We start from the raw sequence: 21,159 nt of genomic DNA on the forward strand, positions 1-21,159 counted from the left end.
ACGCCAGCACCTGATCGATAGCAAGCTGACTAACCCTAGGAAGCTTGCTGAGGAGGCGGACCGCTGGATCAGCACCAGGGTCCACAAGGGTCCCATGGGATGCCCCGCCAAAGGTGTTCAGGGTCCCCAGCAGATGAGTGGGGGGGGGGACAAGGGTAAACAGAGGGAGTTCTACAGAGGGCCCCAAAGTAATTCCCAAGGGAACCAAGGGAAAGGTTCTCAGCCACCCCCACCCCCGAAGCAGACTGGGGCCCGACAGGTAACCCTGTTCAAAGAGGGCCCCCCAGATGTTACAAGTGTAACAACCTGGGGCACTATTCCATGGATCCCAAGTGCCCCATGTATGGTAAACCAGCACCCTCTGGTGCTCCACCCCCCAAGCAGGTGAATAGTGTAGCCTTTGGGAGGGAGGTAGATGTCCAAGGGGCGGGGGATCCCGTACAGATGACCCTAGTCTTATTAGGAGACAGTGAGATGGTCGCTGAGGCCCAACTGCCCCCCAATACTCAAAAGTATGGGCAGTGGGTGACCATAAATGGCCGAAGGGTGGGGGCTCTTAGAGATACAGGAGCCAGTGTGACTGCTGTCAAGCAACACCTGGTGTCTCAAGAGCAGGTTGTCCCACACGCATTCTGCCGTGTTGTCAACGCCGACAACACAGAGTCAGTGTCCAATGGCTCAGGTTCCCTTTGAGTGGGGGGGGGGTCTCTGGTACTCTGCAAGTGGCTGTGAGAGAGGCCATGCCTGTTGATTGTCTCCTAGGTAACAATTTGGAGAGCTCCCCTTGGGAAAAGGTGGAGAAGACAACTCACCTGAGGATGGTGGGTTTACCTGATTGGGCGTGCGTGACCACCCGGTCGATGGTAGCCAGTAGGGGTGTTGAAGGGACCCTGGAGCCTGAGGGAGAGGCCCAGGAACCGGCTTTAGGGAGAGGGCACAGGAGGCACGGGAATCCTGCTCCTGAAGTTCCCACGGCCCAGGAGGAAGCAGACCTTGAGGGGGATGCCCTGGAGCCTACCGGGGAACAGATAGCCGAACTGGGGGACCTGCCTGAGCTGACCCATTGGCAGCAAGAAGGAGGCCCCACCAGGGAGGAATTCTGCAGGGAGCAGAAGGAGTTCCCCTCTCTAGTGGATATGCGGCAGCAGGCTGCAGCCCAGGCCAATGGTGATCAGTCCGGTACTCACTTGATCTACTGGGAGAACGACCTCCTGTACTCCGAGCCTAAGGTTGCTGAACCTGGGTCAGCCCGTGCGCTGGTGGTACCCCAGAAGTTCAGAGCCTTCCTACTGGGGCTGGCTCACAACGTTACGTTAGCAGGGCATTTGGGGCAGGACAAGACCTTTGAAAGGCTTGTCACCCACTTTTATTGGCCTCAAATGCGCAGGAGTTCTGACACTCACTGCAGGACATGCCAGACTTGCCAGGCAAGTGGTAAGAGTGGAAGGAAGCTGCGAGCTCCACTCCAACCTTTGCCTGTGGTCAGTACCCCATTCCAGCGAGTGGGGATTGACATTGTGGGGCCACTGGACCCCAAGACAGCCATGGGCAACAGGTTTATCCTGGTCTTGGTGGACCATGCCACCCGGTACCCTGAAGCCATCCCTCTGAGGACAGTGACGGCCCCCGTGGTGGGACGAGCACTGATGGGAATTTTCTCACGAGTAGGATTCCCTCTAGAGGTGGTGTCTGGCAGGGGGACCAATTTCATATCGAAATATATGAAATCCCTTTGGCAAGAGTGTGGTGTAACCTACAAGTTCACCATCCCTTACCATCCCCAAGGAAACGGGTTGGTTGAGCGCTTCAACCGAACCCTAAAAGGCATGATTATGGGTCTTGAGGAACCCATGAGGCGTAAGTGGGACGTCCTCTTACCATGCCTTCTCTTTGCGTACCGTGAGGTGCCACAAAAGTCTCTGGGGTTCAGTCCCTTTGAGCTTTTGTATGGCCACCCAGTACGAGTACCTCTTAGTCTGGTCAAGGAAGGCTGGGAGCAATCTCCCAGGAAACCTCCCCAGAATGTATACAGTTACATGCTGGCTTTCCGGAACCAGACTAGGCATTTCAGGCAACTTGCTGAGGCAAACCTGGAAGCCAGCCAGGAGGAGATGAAGCGGTGGTACGACCAGAATGCCACTCTGGTTGAGCTTCAACCTGGCCAAAAGGTATGGGTCCTGGCCCCTGTGGAGCCTTGTGCACTCCAGGACAAGTGGACAGGACCCTTTGAGATTGTCGAGCGCAAGAGTTCTGTCACCTACTTGGTGGACTTGAAGTCTCCTAGGAACCCCCTCTGGGTCCTACATGTCAATCGGTTGAAGCCCCACTTGGAGAGGTCCGAAGTGGGCATGCTCTTGGCCACAGATGATGGGATGGAGGAGGAGTCTGAGCCTCTTCCTGACCTCCTGGTAGCCTCAGAGCGAGACGGGTCAGTGGACGGAGTTAACCTCTCACCCACCCTGACCCCCGAGCAACAGGATGACTGCCACTTGCTGGGGCAGTTTCCTGACCTGTTCTCCCTGGTTCCTGGTATCACAGATTGGTGCGTCCATGATGTGGATACAGGAGACAGCTTACCTGTGAAGCACAAGGCTTACAGGGTAACTGACAGGGTCAGAGCCTGCATCAAAGAGGAGGTCTCAAAATGCTTGCTCTTGGGGTGGTTGAGTCCTCCAGCAGTCCTTGGGCCAGCCCAGTGGTCTTGGTCCCAAAGGCTGCCTCGCCGGGTGCCACACCCGAACTCCAGTTCTGTGTGGACTACAGAGGACTCAATTCGGTCACGAAGACTGACGCGCACCCCATCCCCAGAGCTGATGAGCTCATCGATCGGTTAGGGGCTGCACGGTACCTCAGCACGTTTGATCTAACGTCTGGGTACTGGCAGATCGCCTTGACTGATGGGGCCAAAGAGAGGTCCGCATTCTCCACACCAGATGGGCATTTCCAGTTCCGGGTTATGCCGTTTGGGATGAAGAATGCCCCTGCCAGCTTCCAGAGGTTGGTCAACCAGGTGTTGGCTGGGCTGTCCGAGTTCAGCGCAGCATACCTGGATGACATCGCAGTGTTCAGTGGCACATGGGAAGAACACCTGCGACATCTCTGGGAAGTGTTGATGGCACTGCGCAAGGCAGGCCTCACGATCAAGGCAAGCAAGTGTCAGATGGGGCAGGGTTCCGTGGTGTACTTGGGACACCAAGTAGGGAGCGGCCAGGTGGCGCCCCTACAACCCAAGATAGAAACCATCCTGGCTTGGGAGCCCCCAAGGACCCAGACGGAGCTGAGGGCCTTTTTAGGACTCACCGGGTACTACAGGAGGTTTGTCAAGGGGTATGGCAGCATCGTTGCCCCCTTGACAGAGCTGACTTCGAAAAAGCTGCCCAGAAAAGTGATATGGACTGACACCTGTCAGAAGGCCTTTGACACCTTGAAAACTGCCATGTGCACGGCGCCCGTGCTCTTGGCTCCTGACTTCTCCAAAGAGTTCCTTGTGCAGACAGATGCATCAGAGCATGGTGTAGGGGCTGTTCTCTCACAGATCACTGAGGAGGGCTTTGACCAACCCATAGCCTTTATTAGTAGAAGGTTACTTCCACGGGAACAAAAGTGGAGTGCGATTGAGCGAGAAGCATTTGCGGTGGTCTGGGCATTGAAGAAGCTAAGACCCTACTTGTTTGAGTCTCTCTTCCGGGTTCAAACAGACCACCAGATGGTTGATGCAGATGAGGGGTGAGAATCCTAAGTTGTTGAGGTGGTCCATTTCCCTACAGGGGATGGATTTCACGGTGGAACATCGCCCCGGTACAGACCACGCCAACGCTGATGGTCTTTCCAGATTTTTCCGCCTTAGTGATGAGAACTCCCTGGGGTAGGGTAGTTCTCCCCACATTTCAGCTGGAGGGGACACGTGTTAGACCTGGCACCGTTGGCGTGGGTCACCCTTCCATTTTTGTTTGTGCCTCAATGTATTTTTGTGCTGGTGTTAGCTGCTCAGGGCACGGTGCCACTGCCATCCAGTGCCACAGTGCAAGTGCTCCCTATGGTAAAATGTATTGTGTGAATTGACTTCCATGTTTGGCTTATTTGGTTTACTATCAGTCCCTAGTAGAGTGCACCAGGGGTGCCAAGGGCTTGTATATCCAAATGCTGCTAGTGGGCTTGCAGCACTGCTTGTGCCACCCACAGAAGCAGCGGGGTAAAATGTGTCTAAGGTCTGCCATTGCAGAACCTGCATGCAGTCTGGTACTGTTATGCTGACTGGGCCAGTGTCCCCACTTGCCAGTCCCTAAACCTTCCCTTACCTTCATATTAGTCACCCCTATGGTAGGCCCTAGGGCAGGGTGCATTGTAAGGATAAGGTAGGACATGCCCTGAGGTGTGTGGCATGCCCTAATAGTGAATTACAGCCATTTTCGTTTTTCACTATTGAAGGCTACCTGCTCTCCATAGGCCAGAATGGGCTGCTAGATTATAACACTCTATAATCCTAGCAGGCTCAGGAAGCATGGTAGAAATTCGTGTTTAGTATGCCTGAACTCAGAATAATAAAATACATCTTTTAGTAAAGTTTTTTTTAATATCCTGTGTTTGCAAATGCTACTTTTAGAAAGTTAGCATTTGCTTGCTTAACCATTTCAATCCGCCTCTGGAGGGGAGGGCTATCTTCTTAGTGTGTAGCTTGAGTGACAGGGCTGGGAAGTTCCAGGAGACAGGCTGGGGCTGCCAGGTGGTGAATAGAAAGATTACACCAGGATGGGTGGGAGGAGTGCACCTTGACTCTGAATAGGACAGTGCTCTGCCTCCACAATGCTGGCTCCACCCCCTGGGGAGCGTCTGATGTCTCTGCCCTGCCTGCTGAAAGAAGAAGCCAGAGTCTCAACAACAAAGTGCTCCTCACTGAAAAGAACTGGACTAGGATTATGCAAAGGCCCCCCTGGCCTGTAAAGACAAAAGAAACGGAGTATAAATGTAGGAGCCCTGCTCCTAAGAAATCCTATCCTGATTGAACCACGAAGGAACTCTGCCTGACTAGAAGGACCTGGAAGAAGCTGAAGGAGGAGTAACTTTCCCTGACCTGGGGGATTGGCCTGCAGTTGGTGCCTTGCAGAGAAAGGAGAGGAAAAGACTGAAAGAGACTTTGTACTTTGTTTTTCATCTATTTCCAAGGGCTTGGAAGAGAGCTTGCCCCCTTAACTAAGTCCCAGGACCATTGGACTCATCTGCCTTCAAAAACTGAGTTGCCTGGACAATTCTTGCTTGTTTCCCGCTGGATTTGGCCCCAGTACGCCTCGTACTACATCCGCCGCGAAGCCGTGTCTTTGCCGCCCGGCACCGTGTGTCTACGCTGAACCAAAAGTGTTACTACGCACCGTATCCCTCCCGGCTGCATTGCACCTAACCTTCCCCGCCGATTCGAGACGTACATCCCTGGCTGCCGAACCCTGTACGCCGGACTCAAGCTTCGCTGTCCCGCAGGTACGGTCCGTACGCTGCTAACATACTGCCCGTGCCGTACTCCGAGCCGAAAAGCCGCAGTACGCTGATCATCCCCGTACGCTGTACGGCACCGAGAAGTGTCGCCGCTTATCCGCGCCGAAGGTACGGCCCGAACGCCGACGCCACAGACTCTGCAAGCTGATCCGGCTCATCCGCCCGTACCCCGGACGGTCCCGTACCAACGCCGCGTCCCGACGCCGCGACCGGACCAGACCGAGTACGCTGCCGAACTACGACCCGGACCCATCAACTTGTCCCGCACTGTCCGTCGCGGACCCCACGAACTAAAGATACTTTGTTCAGTTCGCACCGCCGTGTGCACGTCCCGGACCCCGGAGTCCGCACCGATTGTTTGACTCGTACTCTTTGTTGTTAACGCGGACGAGTCGTACACCTAGGTACGAACCGTACAAAGCCTGAAGAGAAGTAGAATTGAGTAAAAGAAGCCTATTTTTGCATTTTAAGCCTTTTTGCAAGAACATTGAACTTTGAAATAATACTGTGGTCATTTCTAAACGTTATTCTGGTCTTGTGCTAAGCCTTATATAAAGAGAACTATTTTTGATATAACCTTGACTGGTGTCCATTTGTGGTGTGTCATTGCATTACTGTATGTGTTCACAAATGCTTAACCTATAGCGCCCTGAGAATAGTCTTGACTGCTTGCGCCACACTACCTAAAGGGTGAGCAGGGGTTATTTGAAAGGGTGATCCCCTTATCCTGACTTAGAATTGAGAGTCCCTGCTTGTCACAAGTGTATACCTGTGCCAACTAGAGACGCCCATTTCTAACAAACAGGTAGATACCTACAGCTAGTAATAACTTCACAATCACAAATAAGGTCCAGTCAAGTCACAATAAATTAATCCTTGCTCACACCTTGGCAGCTTGGCTGATGAGCAGTCAGGTTTAAATAATAAGATGGGTGTGCAAAGCATTTAATATCAGCAAAACAGTAAATAAGTAAAAGACACAATAACAAGTAAAACAACACCAATTCATAACAATATAGAATATTTTTATGTTTACAATGACACTAAAATGACAAAAATTTCAATCTAGGGAACTGGAGATATGAATTTTCTAAGTTTAAATAAAAAAATATATGCTTGCTAGTGCCTAAAAGTGTAAAGTGACAACTGTGGCTATCTGGTTGTGCTGGACTGGGAAAAAGTCAAAGTTTCAGGCCGACCAACATGTTTGATATGATGAGTGGTTGGGCCTGGTCAAGTTTTTACCTTCTTACTTAATCGTTTTTGGAGCTTTTTCTCCTTTAGTCGAGCGATCGTGTCCTTGGGTCCCGATTTCGATGACGCCGGCCTGCTGCAGAATGATGCCTCAGTGAGTCCTGGAGGTCTTTGACAGCAAGTAGCTCTGGAGCTTTCAGCTGGGCAAACCTGCACGGTCAAGCAGAGTCGCAGATCGACATTGCCCGCTTGACTCTCGTCGTCGATGCCAGTCTTCTTCTGGAGCATTTTCACAAAAGTTGGCAAAAAGTTCTTAAACTTTCAGATCTTCTTCTGAAAGGTTCTGTGAGGGCCAGGAAGGATCCACAGCACCATCCAAGGGTTCAGAAGCTCTGGTTTGCCTCTCAGGGCCTGAGACTGCAACTCCCGGAATGCACCTGGTCAGTCCAGGAAAATCCAGGTGAAGCTGGACAGCTGGAGTTGTCCTCTTAGTGGATGTTGCAGCTGGCTTCTTCAGGCACGTTTCTACATGTTGCTGCTTAGTTAGTCCACCCCTTATCTTTGAAGGCAGACAAATTCCTTCTTGAGTGGAGCCTTTAAAGTGCAGCAGGTGCAGTCCTTTTGAGTGCAGTCCTCTGTTGTGCAGTCCAAGGGCCCAGCGGGGTAGTCCTTCTTCAGATGTTTCAGGCAGGGATCTGAGGTGCTCTTGCAGCTCTCCCATATTCAATCCCCATTCTGGGCTGGAAAAAGGGGGGGAGGGGGGTCACCCCCACCAATGGGGTTTAAGTTGCCACAATCTGCCATAACAACTTCCTGGGAAGTGTGGCATATCTTTATCCCAGTATGCACTTTAAAAATCAAAATGAAGAAAATCTCTCCTTGGAGTTCAGGTCTGACCAACCAAACCCACAGGTGTGGCTAACTTTTCCTTACACTACCCTTCCAACCCTTCTCATAATCTAATTAGAGGGGCTACCATCTGGCTGGGGATCAAGGAGGTGGGGGCTGGACTAGGTTCTGTGACATCTGTGCTTCTACCTTTGAAGATCAGTTTCGGAAGAGGTGTGTCACAGCGGCCAGAGCGACTGACGCCAGAACACGTGGCTCACGGATCAATCTCCGGCGCCGGCGGCAGGTCAGCCTAGCTCCATGTAACTCTGGGCAATAGCTCGCTTAATCTTTCCGACGGCCCCCAGCACCTTAATGCCTTCGGGTAATTGTTTATGCTTTACAAATACTGGATTTACATTTACAATGGGGGGAAAACGACTTTGGCGGTTTTTCCCTTACCAGGGCATATAAAACATATTTTATAATGTTCCTGCTTTTTATAACAAGGCACCCTACATTTGGGGAACCTAGGGCAGACCTTAGGGGTGCCTTATATCTAATAAAAAGGTCGTTTTGGACTTTTGAAGTACTTTTAATTCAAAGTCGAATTTGGGCACAGTTTTATTTTAAAACCAGCCTACAAGGCAGAACTGCTTTAAAATGACACCAGACACCACAGCAGTGTACACTAGATTAATGCAATCTTTTTGAGTAATTAGATTACAAAACCTGCAGAGGAAGGCTCATAATAGTGCTACAATTCCTTATCAGACAAACATTGATGTGCTCAGATTCAAATCCTACTTTAGGAAGATAATTTTGATACAAAATAATAAAGAAAGGATGGCTTCAATAGGAAATACATCATACCATAGTCTTTTGTACTAAAAATAATTTAACAAACCTGGATGAACTGCATATGCTGTTACACCCTTTCCTTCCATCTGTCGAGAGAGTTCTTGAGTGAAGTATATGCTAGCAAGTTTGCTGCGGCAGTAAGTGAAAATGGGTACAATGTTGTAGTTCAAGTCTTGGAAGTCCAGTTTTTGATACTTGTAAACATCTGAGGTGATGGTTACAATGCGGCTTGGTGCAGAGCTTTTAAGAAGGCCCATAAGGAGGTGAGTGAGCAGAAAGGGGCCAAGGTGGTTAACTCCAAAACACATGCTGAAGCCATCGTCTGTCCAGTCAAGGAGAGCAGGCACACCTAGAAGGATGAAAAGCCACATTACATTGGAGATATTTACTTGGATGGTGACAAAACTATAATTGCAATCAGCACATGTCATCAGTCAGTTAATGGTTTAGATGTTGGTGCCTACCAAATTGAATTGACTGAAACCTACCTCTCTGGTGGGTTCCTTGGTAATCAATATTGTGAAATATATCGTTGTGCTAATGTACAATAGACACTTCAGAAATTGATTTTTTTTTTGTTGCCAACAGGTAATGAACAGAATCAGATTTGTCCAAGAAAAATACAGGGAATATGAAGACAATACATATAAGTAACACGGTTGAATGTAAAAACACAAATATGTGTCAGTACTTCCGGGTCTGGACCAGTTGGCAGGAACATTATCAACTGAAAAGATAAAACAGGGTGTGAAAGCCTCCTTTCCAACCTGCTGTACAAGCAGCCAAATGCAATAATGAATTACGTGATTTTTCAGATTTAAATATTAGGAAAACAAAATGTAAAAATTGCCATAATGAAAGAGGGACAAAGAACACGTTGTGCTAATAAGAGTAGCAGTATGCTGATGGTGGGAAGCAACAGCAGAAACTAATTAGTGGACATACATCAGAAGGAAGATTGCATTGATCTCAACCAGCAGCTCCAGCTGCAGTGCACTTTTCGTCCATTGCAAGACCCTCTATGGTCATGGATTCGTCTGTCTGGGGAGACACCAGACTACATGCCCCAGGTTACTTTGTGCATCAACTTCTATGGGTGAGGCACCACTATAAATGCGGCTCCGCCCAAGAAGCTGTGTGTTCTGTTGAGAATTCTGTTGGCGACAGAGACTCCGAGATCCTGCTCTGTGATGCTTGTGTTTTGAGATTCATGGTCAAGGAGCTGTGAGGCGACCAAACCAGTCTCCTGGTAAGAGTGTGCCTTGTGCTTCATCTTGAGGCACATGACTTGTCTGGGTAGAGAAAAGAAAAGCATTGAAAGAGTTCCCATGGAGCGTTCTAGGAAGATACCTGCTCCCTTTAGACTACAGGTGTAAGCACCAGGGACAGACTGCTCAGGAGGAGCAGGAACAAAATATTAGAACCCTTGCTGGGTGCTTGGAGACAAATTCTTGGGACAGTGAAGTTCGAACACAGTGAAATTAGATAGATGCAACACCTTTTCGGAGTGCCATCAACCCCAGAGAACTGGAAGAACCCTTGCGGGAAACGAGTTATTGAATAGCACAAAAACATATTTTAAACTGCATTCTAAGTACTGTTTATTCTAAATTCTTAAGCACACAAGGATTAGAGAAAGAAGACCCAACCTTCTCCAAGTGATCTGTTTCTAAGGAGAGTTCTTTCCTGATGTGTAAGGAAGGCTGTAGTTTGTCCCATTTCAATGATTAATCCTGATTAAATTAAACAAAGTTGATGTAGAATGTCTTTCAAAAGTGTTTCTGTTATCAATTTTCCCTTGAGGAACGACCCCCCCCCAATCCTTCATACAACGAGGGTGAATAACACTGCAGTGTGACGAAAAAAGAAAACCTACATCAGCGGGTCTCCTTTGCAGGTGATTATGTGCAATGCCCTTGAAGCCCACAGGGAAGTCCCAAAACTCTTCAGTGGAAGTCATTGGTGTCCTTACTTCTTGCAGTCCTCCTTCCCAGCTGTTCCCTTCCTCAGACATTTTCCCTCATCTGGCCACGCTAATCCTCTCAGCTGTAAGAGCAAACAGAATTAGCACTGCCCGGAGGTGGAAATTCTGGGCATCGCAGTGACCCTGGGCACTGACAGCAGCAAGATGGATTCCTGGAGCGGGAAGAAGAGTGGGGTGCAAAGGAACTGAGCTATAGGAAGGGGGGTTCAGAAAGTATTTTTAAGAATTCCTTCAAAGGAGGACATGTGTCTTTATCAAAATGAATTCTTCAAATTCACGTTCAATAAAAAGCTGCTTCTTAGTATCACACAGATTTTGTTCCGAGGCTACCAGACAATTTCCTTGTAGGCTGCGGGGTGGTCCGCTTCCCCGAATAGTGATTCTTCATGTGGAAATACAGGATGTGTGCTTCACTAAATGCTCGATTTGTCATGCGAAGACTCTTCTATGGCTGATTTGCAATTAAGCTGATCTTGACTAGTTAACGAGTATTTAATAAAAATGTTTTACACCCTTATTTAATCTTTAGCTTTACAAACCCTCAATTCCTTTCTACTCTATTGTATACATAAGGTAACTACGCGGTGATGTGTACGCAGATTTACTTTCTACATTATGGATTCAACTTATTTTGTATCCATTCACTTGGTGAGGGACTTGGTTGTTGTTGCCATCTGTGCCTCACCAGATTTCACCCCTTTCAACACTGCTGAAGAAAGGGAAATCGCTTTCTCAGAAGAACATTCAAGGCCTAGTGAAAGAGATGAGTCTGCAATCGGAAACCTAAGTCACTTAGATATTGCACATGAGAGTACCTTGGAAAACAGAGTTAAACCTTAGATTTACATATAGGTGTATCTTTTGTGAATTTCTTTCTGGTGGGGGTATTTGTCAGATCTGTGCAACCCGAGGGATAGCTCGGATTTCAATTCCACATTCATAAGTCATGTGTTCAATCTGAGGGATAACATGGATGTCAGAGGTGTTCACCACTAACTTACATTAACAAGATGGGCAACCCTTTTGTCTAAGGTGCACTCCTGTAACACCTGTGTAACACGGGGACTATTTCTTGTTCTACATGTTGCATCTATCTGTCTGATGTGCATGGCTGTAACATCTGTGAAACCTAGGCATACCTTTGATGTCTGAGAAGTCTACAGGGATGTCTGCTGCCGGTATAACACACCTAAACCACCCCTGTAGCATAGGACATGAATCTACAGCCTGTGGTCAGTACCTGCAACATCTCTTGTAATTTGAGTGGAAGGGTTGCTTTTTGGAGGTGCATGCTTATATCACATGCCCAAACAGAAGGATACCTAAGCTGTCTGATGTGCACACCTGCAGGCTGTGCTACTATGTGAGGTACATACATACCATCTCTTTAACCTGGGCAATGTTTAATAGGCACCAAATATCCTCATAATCTGAGAGAGTCACGCTTTGTTACAAAAGTATAATATAAGGGGCAGTCCCGCCTTTAACATACAAGCATTGCATCTAGTAATTTGAGAGGCAGGTCTATCCAAAGCACATCATAACATGAATCTAGTACACCTACACACTGAGGGCCTGCTCTGCTGTCTCAGAGAGAACTAACACGTGCACGCACACGTGCGCTCATGATGTGTGTGCTGCCCGAGGCTGTCGGATGTTCTTGCTAGTGTAACATGTACAATCTGAGCAACAGGCATGCTGTCGGTTATGCACCCAGGTAACACTGTTTTAACAGGAGGGAAAGTTCTGCTAGTTGAAGTGCACACCTGTAACATCTTTTCAGCCAGAGTACAATGCGGCTCTTTACTAGACATGCAATATCTCTGTAATCGAAGACCTAACGCCCAAAATAAACACTCCTCGTCTATCAAACAGACATGTAGAGCACCTTTAGTATCTAGGAATCTGCTCTTCTTTTATGAAACACATATATATTAACAATAATGTGAGATTTGTATCAATTGAGGGCTTGCTCTGCTGTTCCTGACAGAACTTACTTCCTGAATAGCTGTGCTGCCCGAGGCTTCTTTTAGGGTGTGTTTGGGAACTATGATGTACCTCGAACACCCAGATTTATGGTCATGTGGTAATGCCTGAAATATGCACTAATTACCTTACCACACATTTTTTTCCTGTACATGTGGTTACCTGACAAAAAGTATTTGCAGCTAATGAGAATACTGTGAACAGGCTTTAAGGCACTTGAAAAGATACTCCTAATGCTACTGCATGCTATGCAATCGGAAACTGAAGATGAACCTTACGAACATGAGGTGAGGGGCAGGGCTAAAATGGAGTGATCCACCAGAAAAAATTCACTGTCTTTTTGACTAGTCCTGCTCACTTTTGAGGCGGTAAGAGTCACAAAACATGCCACCAACAACGTTGGTACGCATTCATATCACTCCTGACAGACTGAATTTAAATAATGTTACATACGTAAATGATATAAGATATGATTGCAGGCACAGAAGGTCCTGCAATTACGAGACACATAGATCACAACTAGGAGAAATGAGCACACACAGCATGTAGTAACAAGCATTACGAATGCAATAGGTCTCGCGTTTCATGAAGTTAAAGCCATTTGCTTTGCTATACAATACCATTAGCAAAGCAAATGGCTTTAACTTAATCAAAGGCGAGACCTATTGCATTTTCAATGCTTGTTATAGTGTATGTACTTTGTGATCGGAATGGGACAGGTTCTTTGCAGCAGGCATATTAACCTTCTGCGCTATGATGAGTGAAAACTTCCACTACCAGACAAGGCTCCGGTCTAGCTCCAGGAAGAACATTAATCACGGGAGTTATCGAGACATCATTATTGATGCTTGGAAATTGTTTGGGGCAAGGAACGTGGCATCAGGTGCTTTTAAAACAATAAACATGACGACCCCATCCCAAGTCAGCGCCCGGTGCAGTGGCACCGATCGCACCGCCCTGACATGAGTCATGAGGTTATAAGGAACTTTCCGTCTGCCTTAGACAGATCTGTGTATAATGTCAGACGCTAAATAACCCCGTCTCTTTTTTTATTGGGTGAGTTACTCTAGCACTTGTGAATAGTGTGTGTTTTGGGGAGTTCCTGGCAAAGCCAACCACCAGTTGCGGGTGAAGGGTAGTGCTTTGAACGAGGGGGTGGAACACATTTATTGAGCCGCTTGCTTGTTGATGGGATGCGGGGCGGGTGGTCAGTTTTCTCCTAGTGTGTTTATGCGTGCATTTTTCAGGGAGCCAACATTTAGGAGAGGTGGCGGATAGTTAGCTCTCTCAGAGTGTATGGGTGAATTTTTCGGTGTGCCAACTCTTAGGAAAGGGGGCAGGTAGTCGGCTTTCTCTGAGTGAGTTTATGGGTGCATTTTCCGGGGTGCCAACACTTAGGAAAGGGAACCCATTGCATTGGTGCCCTTTTACGAGTCACCCGGCGTCCTTTCCATGGGTGCATGGAAGTGTTCTGCGCCCAGAGCGCTCATTTTGTAAACTTGTTAATTTATTAGTGAATTTTTAGGGAGCAGGACGTGGAAAGTCCCCTACCCTCTCTCTCAAATGTAGGAACTATGGGGCATATTATCAAGCACGGCCTTAAAATTATCGTCGCTTTAGCGGCAGAAAACTGCCGCTAAAGTGGTGATAATGGGCTTGATAATATGCCGCAGAGAATTCCAATAGAAGCCCATGTTGACACCAGAACATGGGCTTCTATTGGAATTCTCTAGGATAATTTTAACGCCGTTCCTTGATAATATGCCCCATAAGTGCTTAGGGGAGGCAGTTGAAAGTACTTTCGCGTTTTTTCTTTAGATATTATTAAAGTTCAGGTGCCCTATGAGCCCTGCTTGAGCGTTCAATTTTGGGTATCCTGTTGGAGGTGCACAGAAAAGTCCCCCTGCATTCCCAAGGGCAGAAAGGATTCGGTGATAGAACGGGTTTCTTTTCGCCCCCGCCCCAACCACGCATAAGCTTTTTTCTTGGGTGGACTTCATGTTGTGGATTCAGGTGTAGCTGAGGGGGGCACCAGAAGAGGCAATGAGGTGTTGGGCAGCGTATAGACGAGTTTATGTACTCCCCCCACCAGCGTTAATCAGGTATAAAACGGCACCTGCTGCAAGTAAAAATGGAGAAAAGCATATTAGTCAGAATAATTTGAATAAAGTCAGAGGGATGCTGCTGTCTCCAGGACCTTGATGCAAACTGCTCTGTGCACCCCTCTGAAAACTGGCGCCCTGGGCCTGGGTTCAACTCGCCCATGACAACAGCCGGCCCTGTCTCTAACAAGCAAGGACTTAAAGGAGGTGCAACGGCTTATGTTTTATTCGCAGCAAGGGCTTGAAGGAGCTGCAGCGGCTTGTGTTGTATAGGCAGCAAGGGCTTGAAGGAGCTGCAGCGGCTCGTGCTCCCTGCTTAACGCGAGCTCTAGGAATCACAGGCTTTGAAGCGCTAGCTACTGCGTCCTGCGCTGTGGACCCGGAGTCTCATGTAGCTGCTGTGGCCAATGCTTCCAGAGCCATGGCATCCTGCTTGTGCACCCACGGTCTTCAAGGCGCTGCACACTCACTTTTCCTCTAAACCTCGGAGATCACCCATTTCAACTGGATCGAAAGCTGGGGGAATAGGAGAGCGAGTCCCAGCAGGTGAGGAGGTATCACTCAGAACTAAGGGGGGAGGTTGTATCATACATATTTACCAAGCCAAGGAAAAGTAATCTCCCGCAGTCCTACTACTCGGAGAAACGGGGAGCGGAGCGGCCAAGGGAGAAACAGGGGCCGGCACCGAGGGAGTGGGAGCAGCCAGGAGTGAGAGAGACCAGGAGAAACTCTCCCGCCTGGTGCCGAGGTGAGCAAAGGCATGGGGGAGACCACTCTCCCGCCCAGCATTACCAATACAACATCACGATTGGAAGGAGGCACTAATGCACGCATGATGCAAGCAGTCATCCCAGCAATTTTCCGGATCTGCCTGTGCTTCATAACAGCTGACCTTCCTCACGACAAGAGACTGTTACTTCCCAGCGAACAAGAAGTGGCAAACACATAACAGATATTACAGCACCACTGACACCAGGGGTCACCCGGTGTCAACCAGAAGCAGGAGCACTATGCCCGGATCTTCTGCTAAATTGGACAGAGAGGCGCACGCGCGCTCCGGCCTTCCTTTTGTGTTTCTTATTAAAACATACATTTGCTTTTAAAGAGAAAAAAAACATTAACAAACAGCCAGCATTGTTCAGTGACATCTAAAGCTAAAAGCATTTCCATTGTTATTAACCGAGCTTTTCATGAACGCGGCAGTGCGAGTCGTCGGCGGTATTAGGGGGCTCATGCGCCTGGCTGCCCCGTGCCATGGCTCTAGAAAGGATTCTTTTTTTTGCACAGCACATTAAAGTAAACAAAGCTGTAAACCATGTGCCGCTAGTGAGCGACGGAGGAATAGCGTTCTGCAAGAACATGTCATCATATCAGACTCCAGAAGTCCAATGCATGAACATTTTTAGAGAAAAAACATCTAAATAGCAACGATTCCCACGAAACTCATTTACTGAGCGGAACATTATCAAATATAGTTTGTCACTCGAAGGCAGGCGCAGCACGTTGTATTTGTGAAAAAGTGTTAACAACAAGAGAAGAGCCCCCCCCCCCCCCCTCTCCGCTGCCTGCTAGGCAACCTGCGACGCTGGGCCAATCCCAGCGCGGCTTGCGGTGACGTAGGAGCTTACAGCAGATGAAGCTCTCGGCGGTGATATCTTGTCTTTATGGGGCCATGTGTTTGAAACACATGGCCCCATAAAAATAAGAAACCTTTTACCACACACGTAAGTCAAGCGAGCCAGTCCAACTGGGTTGGCTCTAAAAGAGAAAAGTGTATGTCACTGGAAGCTCTTTTCCAATGGCCAGCCAATCGAAAAGAGGGGCGGGGCTTAAACCCCGCTAGTGAAAGCTACTCAAAAACATAAAATCTCACCATCGACACTGCACATGTCTGCGCAGCCTACGCTAGTCGAGACCTAAAAAAAGGGCACCACGGCTAGTTTGCATTCTGTACTTCCGAAGTACTGGGCTATTGTTTCAGTCTATGTTTGTATGGACTGTGGGCAGTGCAGAAATGGACCAACTTCCAAATCACAAAAAAACAAAACTATTTATAGGGAAGGAAGCAGGCCTGTCCCAAAGCATGGATAGCAGTAGTTTTCATGAGCGTAATCTAGTGTTCCAGGCAGGGATTGCAAAACAATAAACAGATGAATAAATTGTGAATTTGCCAGCACTATAACCCCAATTATGTTATCCTGAAAAAAGGCAGACTGTTGGCACAGAGGACTCCTGAGTTTTATTGCTGTTTGAGAAAAATATTAAGTAGTATATATAGACCACAGTGAAAGCACAATTCTGCAACCAAGTCTGTCTGCTTACCCATGCCTAAACACGCCGATTCACTCCATTAGGTTTGGATCGCCTTAATAAATGAATATGAGGACATCTGCAACCCCCCTGCTACTGACTGGACTTTATTTGTAAGTGATGTCTGGTTCGTGAGCATCTGCAGTGCACCTTTGCAAACCACAGTTAAGCCATAGAAGATTTCTTCCTTGAAAGCAGTCCTGTTGTCTGTAGCCCACAGCAGAAATGTCAGAATGCCTGATAAGGTTGACTTCTCTTCCCACTCTACGTCATGCACCCTGTTAGTTAATGATCAGGAAGCTGTCCCTGATGGCAGCAGTCAAAGTCTGGTTAGAATGTTTGCGAAGTTTTATTTAATCCTTCAATACTTCCAGCTACACGAGAATGCTTTCCGAATACTGTTATGCAATACACAAAGCAAAACTCATAAACCTACCTCACCTTGCCCATGTCTTCGGTGCCTGTCTACCTACTTTTATATTATTGCTTGACTTCCTTAGATGTGTCTAAAAAACATATCTCTTTGTCCTGAATTTTGAACCTTTGTCCCAGAATTGTAGTCCTTGCCCACAATGTGCATCCATACCAGGTGGTCAACCTATCTATGGTAAGACTCTGAGGCAGCCCTCCAATTCTACCACCTGGTGAAGTGACCACCCCCAGTACGCTTGCTGCAGCTCTCTAGATCTCTCGACACCCAACCATCACATCCTCACCAACACTTTACTTCAGAGAGCAGGCGGTCCTTTGCCTATGCGCCTCATACAGCATGCACCGCGGGCGCGCCCATAGCCACTGGCCTTCACAACACCTACAGCGTCCTTGGCGCCAGACCACACGGTGTCTGCAACATTAACACTGCGTTCTACAATACGTACCCCTCAGATACAGAGACAACATATACATGCACAACAGACGTTTCTATAAACGCACATTCAAAAGAAAGGTCTCAGGGCAGATATTCATGATACATCATTTACAGAATTGCCCTACTAAATCCTATCAAGAGGTTTCTTTATTCGTTCAGCATAAACTTGAAAAAGGCCTGAACTGTTGACAATTGGCAACATTTGTAAATGCATTTCTGGTGGAAGAGAACGTTCATTTAAGTGGACCGATAGTGACATCCAGTGGTCAAATGTATGAATCACATGCCATGATGCCCAATTAAGAGGGAAAGGCGTGCTGATATAATAATTAAAGCTTAGTACACTATTCAAGCCAGTTTGCTTAAAACAGGAAAAAGGCAATTAGCCATGATGCATTTTTTTATAGCAATAACACATTATTGAAGCATATTTGTTGTATCTAAAATTGTGAAAAGATCATAGGCCTCCCTCCTTTCACCAAGTTGCAGAATAAATCACACATTCTATATATTTTTCACGGTTGCGGAAGATTTAGTATTGTACCTTCTAGTCATGCGTCTAAACGCTGTACTAACACTGATTCACATCACTGTGTACTAAATTTGTAAATGAATGAGTGCCGGTTCTCAACGTTCTACTCAGAAGCCTGTGGCCAGGGAAATTAAATACATTTCAAAAAGAACATATGATGGACGGAATGCTGAACAAATCAAACATTCACCACCAGTCAGAGATCTGAGTTTAATCCATCGTTTTTCTGCTCACCACAACACCTCAGTTTGGACCCCGCCATATGTAAATCAGCCTTGACCCTGCTACCAATGGGAACAGTACAGCCCGAAATGCCAGGCCAGGTCCTCCCTGGACTTGAAACAAGCATACCGTCCACCATCTGTTATGTTTTCTTTGTTCGCCCTTAGTTGGCAGGCTATGCCCAGACATGGGACCCGTTTCTCGCTATGCTCCTGGATTCAAGCTAGCCTGGCTAATGAGGGGTGTTACCCCAAAACTGGTCCAAGGATGTTTGTTTTCCAGTACAGGGAGGGCCTGGAAGTTCAGGCTGGACTGTTCCTATGGGGAGTAGGGTCAAGACTGATTTCCATATGGCTGGTTCCAAACTGGAATGGTGTGGCGAGCAAAAAAACAATGGATTTAACCCAGATATGTGACTGGGAGGGAATGGTTGATTTGTTCAGCTTGGACTCGGTCCATCATCTGTTCTTTTTGTATTAATTAAATATCAGCGTGCTGAATACAAAAGCCAAAAGCCATGTAGTCTTCAATTCACCTTAGGCCTCTTTAATCCACTACCCAATACTCCTAGCCCTTTGTATCACCCTTCCAGGTTCCTGCTTTCTCCCTTTGCGGTGGTTTTTCTGTCTTTCCACTTTGTGTTTTTTTCCCTCTCTCGCAAAATTGCCCAGCTGGCAACCACGAGCTCAGATTAAGCAATGACACCATTGTCAGCACATCCACTCCTCTTCAATACATGCATCCACTGTAGAATCTTATAACTCTTCTGCCAGCCAAGTTTAGTTGCCCTTTCAATCAGCAGGGCCTGACTAGCCATAGCGGGCATCGGGAGTTTCGCCGGCATGCTGGAAGGGTGGTGGCCGGTTTTGTTACTGGGGTCCGGTTTTGCAGGGGGTGCTGCAATATCGGCTCCCAGTAACAAAAGCAGCAGTGCTTCACACTTTCAGCCTCCTCCTTACCCTAGGGCGGCCGATCCGACAAAATTGCCAGGGATGCTTTAGCTTCCCAGTCTGGCCCTGTCAATCAGCCATCTGCATGGCTTTCCAGAACCCATGACAGCCCCATCAAATTAAAGACATGTTTTTGAGTGAGGAATCAGCCTATAAGGACATCTCGAAGGCTCTTCACTGGTCTAACACCCTGCTCAATTTAATCAAAACACATCCTTTTCTTATAGGGTGAAAGCCTCTGCACTGACCCAAATGCAACTTGTCCACATGGTAATAGTTACTAGTAACATTCATTTAGCAGTAAACTAAAAAACTCAGTACTTTCCTTACTTCCTTCAGATAAGAGATGCAGTGTTTTGTACTGAATCAGGCAGCCTCAAAAAGCATAGCACACTCTTTTTGATCTGGACTACAGACAGCTTACGCTTTCTTCCAGCTTCATGTTTTCCAAAGAAAAATATAATAAAAATGCATAAAATTTAGAGAGACTTTTGGTCACACTGGTCCATTCAACTGTGGTTCATAATTTGCTACCAGCTGCCCCAGTTAATATTATGGTGCAATTGATCAGCCCAATTCAGTCATTGGCTCTCTTCATTGTGAGTGACCAGATTCCACTTGAATATGTGCACATGCACCTAAGAAGAAGTGCACATCAGTGTCCAGGCTTGTTGTCCAATCCCTCCTTTCATTTCAAGACAGCCTTTGGCTATGCGGATAGTAATAGATTGCTGCATAAAATTGTGTCGGTGACATGGGATCATGATTATCAACCAGATTCCTACAGGGACGCGGTGCCACAAACACAACACCCAGGAGGGAACAAAATCTAAATATATCGAAATATAACTCTATTACCCCAATGACTACTCCCCACATTTATTTAGCCTTCATCACAATGACCGACCTGCTTTACTAGATACTGAAATGAGATTTCCACCCCAAAAAAAGAGAACACTATGTGGCGAGTTACAAAAGCATTTTAGTACAACTTGTAGTACTACATTAGTACTCTTATGTACTCTAACATGCTTTTGTGAATTAGCCCCAAAACCTTCAGCTCCCTACTAGTAAAAGTGTAGAGGATACAGTACTATCTACTTGTAAATGAACTGTCCCCTAATATTCCTACACACAGAATCACTGTCTCTCACCATAAAGTGAATTATGGTTAGCTTTGTTTATAACACTAACGCACACTTCAAAACTAAATATAAAAACACAGAAATTCACTTAAAAAAAACCTCCACAAAGTGCAGTTCTGGTTACAACTTAACACCAAAAAAAGCCATGTTAACTATTGCATTTGGTATGAGAGTGGTCCTAATAACAGCTTGCATATTTCAGTGTTTTTTCAGTTGCAATTTGTAATCATAACTAGGCCTGGGCATAATTCAAATTAGCTGTGACAGGGTTCACCGAGTTGGCACATCCATACTTGTCCATTGGCTAGTTCGGCATTGAGAATAAAACGTCACTTGTGATGCTTTTGCCAACACAAAACCGACAAGCAAACTGGAAGACATCTTGAATCCTGGCAAACCTTGCGAGTGGGGTGCCACCCTGCCCTTGGCAGACCTTTCTGCTGGCACTACCGGCCTGTGGCGACTAGGCTATCCAGGCAAAAGCCACGGCTTTGCCCTCCTCTCATGGGAGATTACAGGAGCTATTCAGCCTGCAGGAGACCCAGACACCTCTTTGTTCTGACTACACCCTGTCCTGGTTAGGGAAGGTGGCCCTTCCCGGTGCCGACAACTCTGGCGATCAGGTCTTCCAGGTGAAAGTTATGGCTTTGCCTGCATCTTACAAGGGATTACAGGTGTTATTCAGCCCAC

General features: G+C 47.3%; 1 protein-coding gene across 1 annotated transcript in view; it reads right to left on the bottom strand.

The window, feature by feature from the left end:
- LOC146783971 (retinol dehydrogenase 12-like) overlaps window positions 1–21,159 on the bottom strand; it is a 94,389-nt gene that overhangs the window by 25,853 nt on the left and 47,377 nt on the right. The window contains exon 3 of the mRNA XM_085633514.1: window positions 8,417–8,719. Coding sequence (XP_085489640.1) covers window positions 8,417–8,719 — 303 coding nt within the window. The remainder of the gene's footprint in view (window positions 1–8,416; window positions 8,720–21,159) is intronic.

The sequence above is a fragment of the Triturus cristatus genome, chromosome 11 (genome assembly GCF_964204655.1).
Source record: "Triturus cristatus chromosome 11, aTriCri1.1, whole genome shotgun sequence".
Lineage (NCBI taxonomy): Eukaryota > Metazoa > Chordata > Amphibia > Caudata > Salamandridae > Triturus > Triturus cristatus.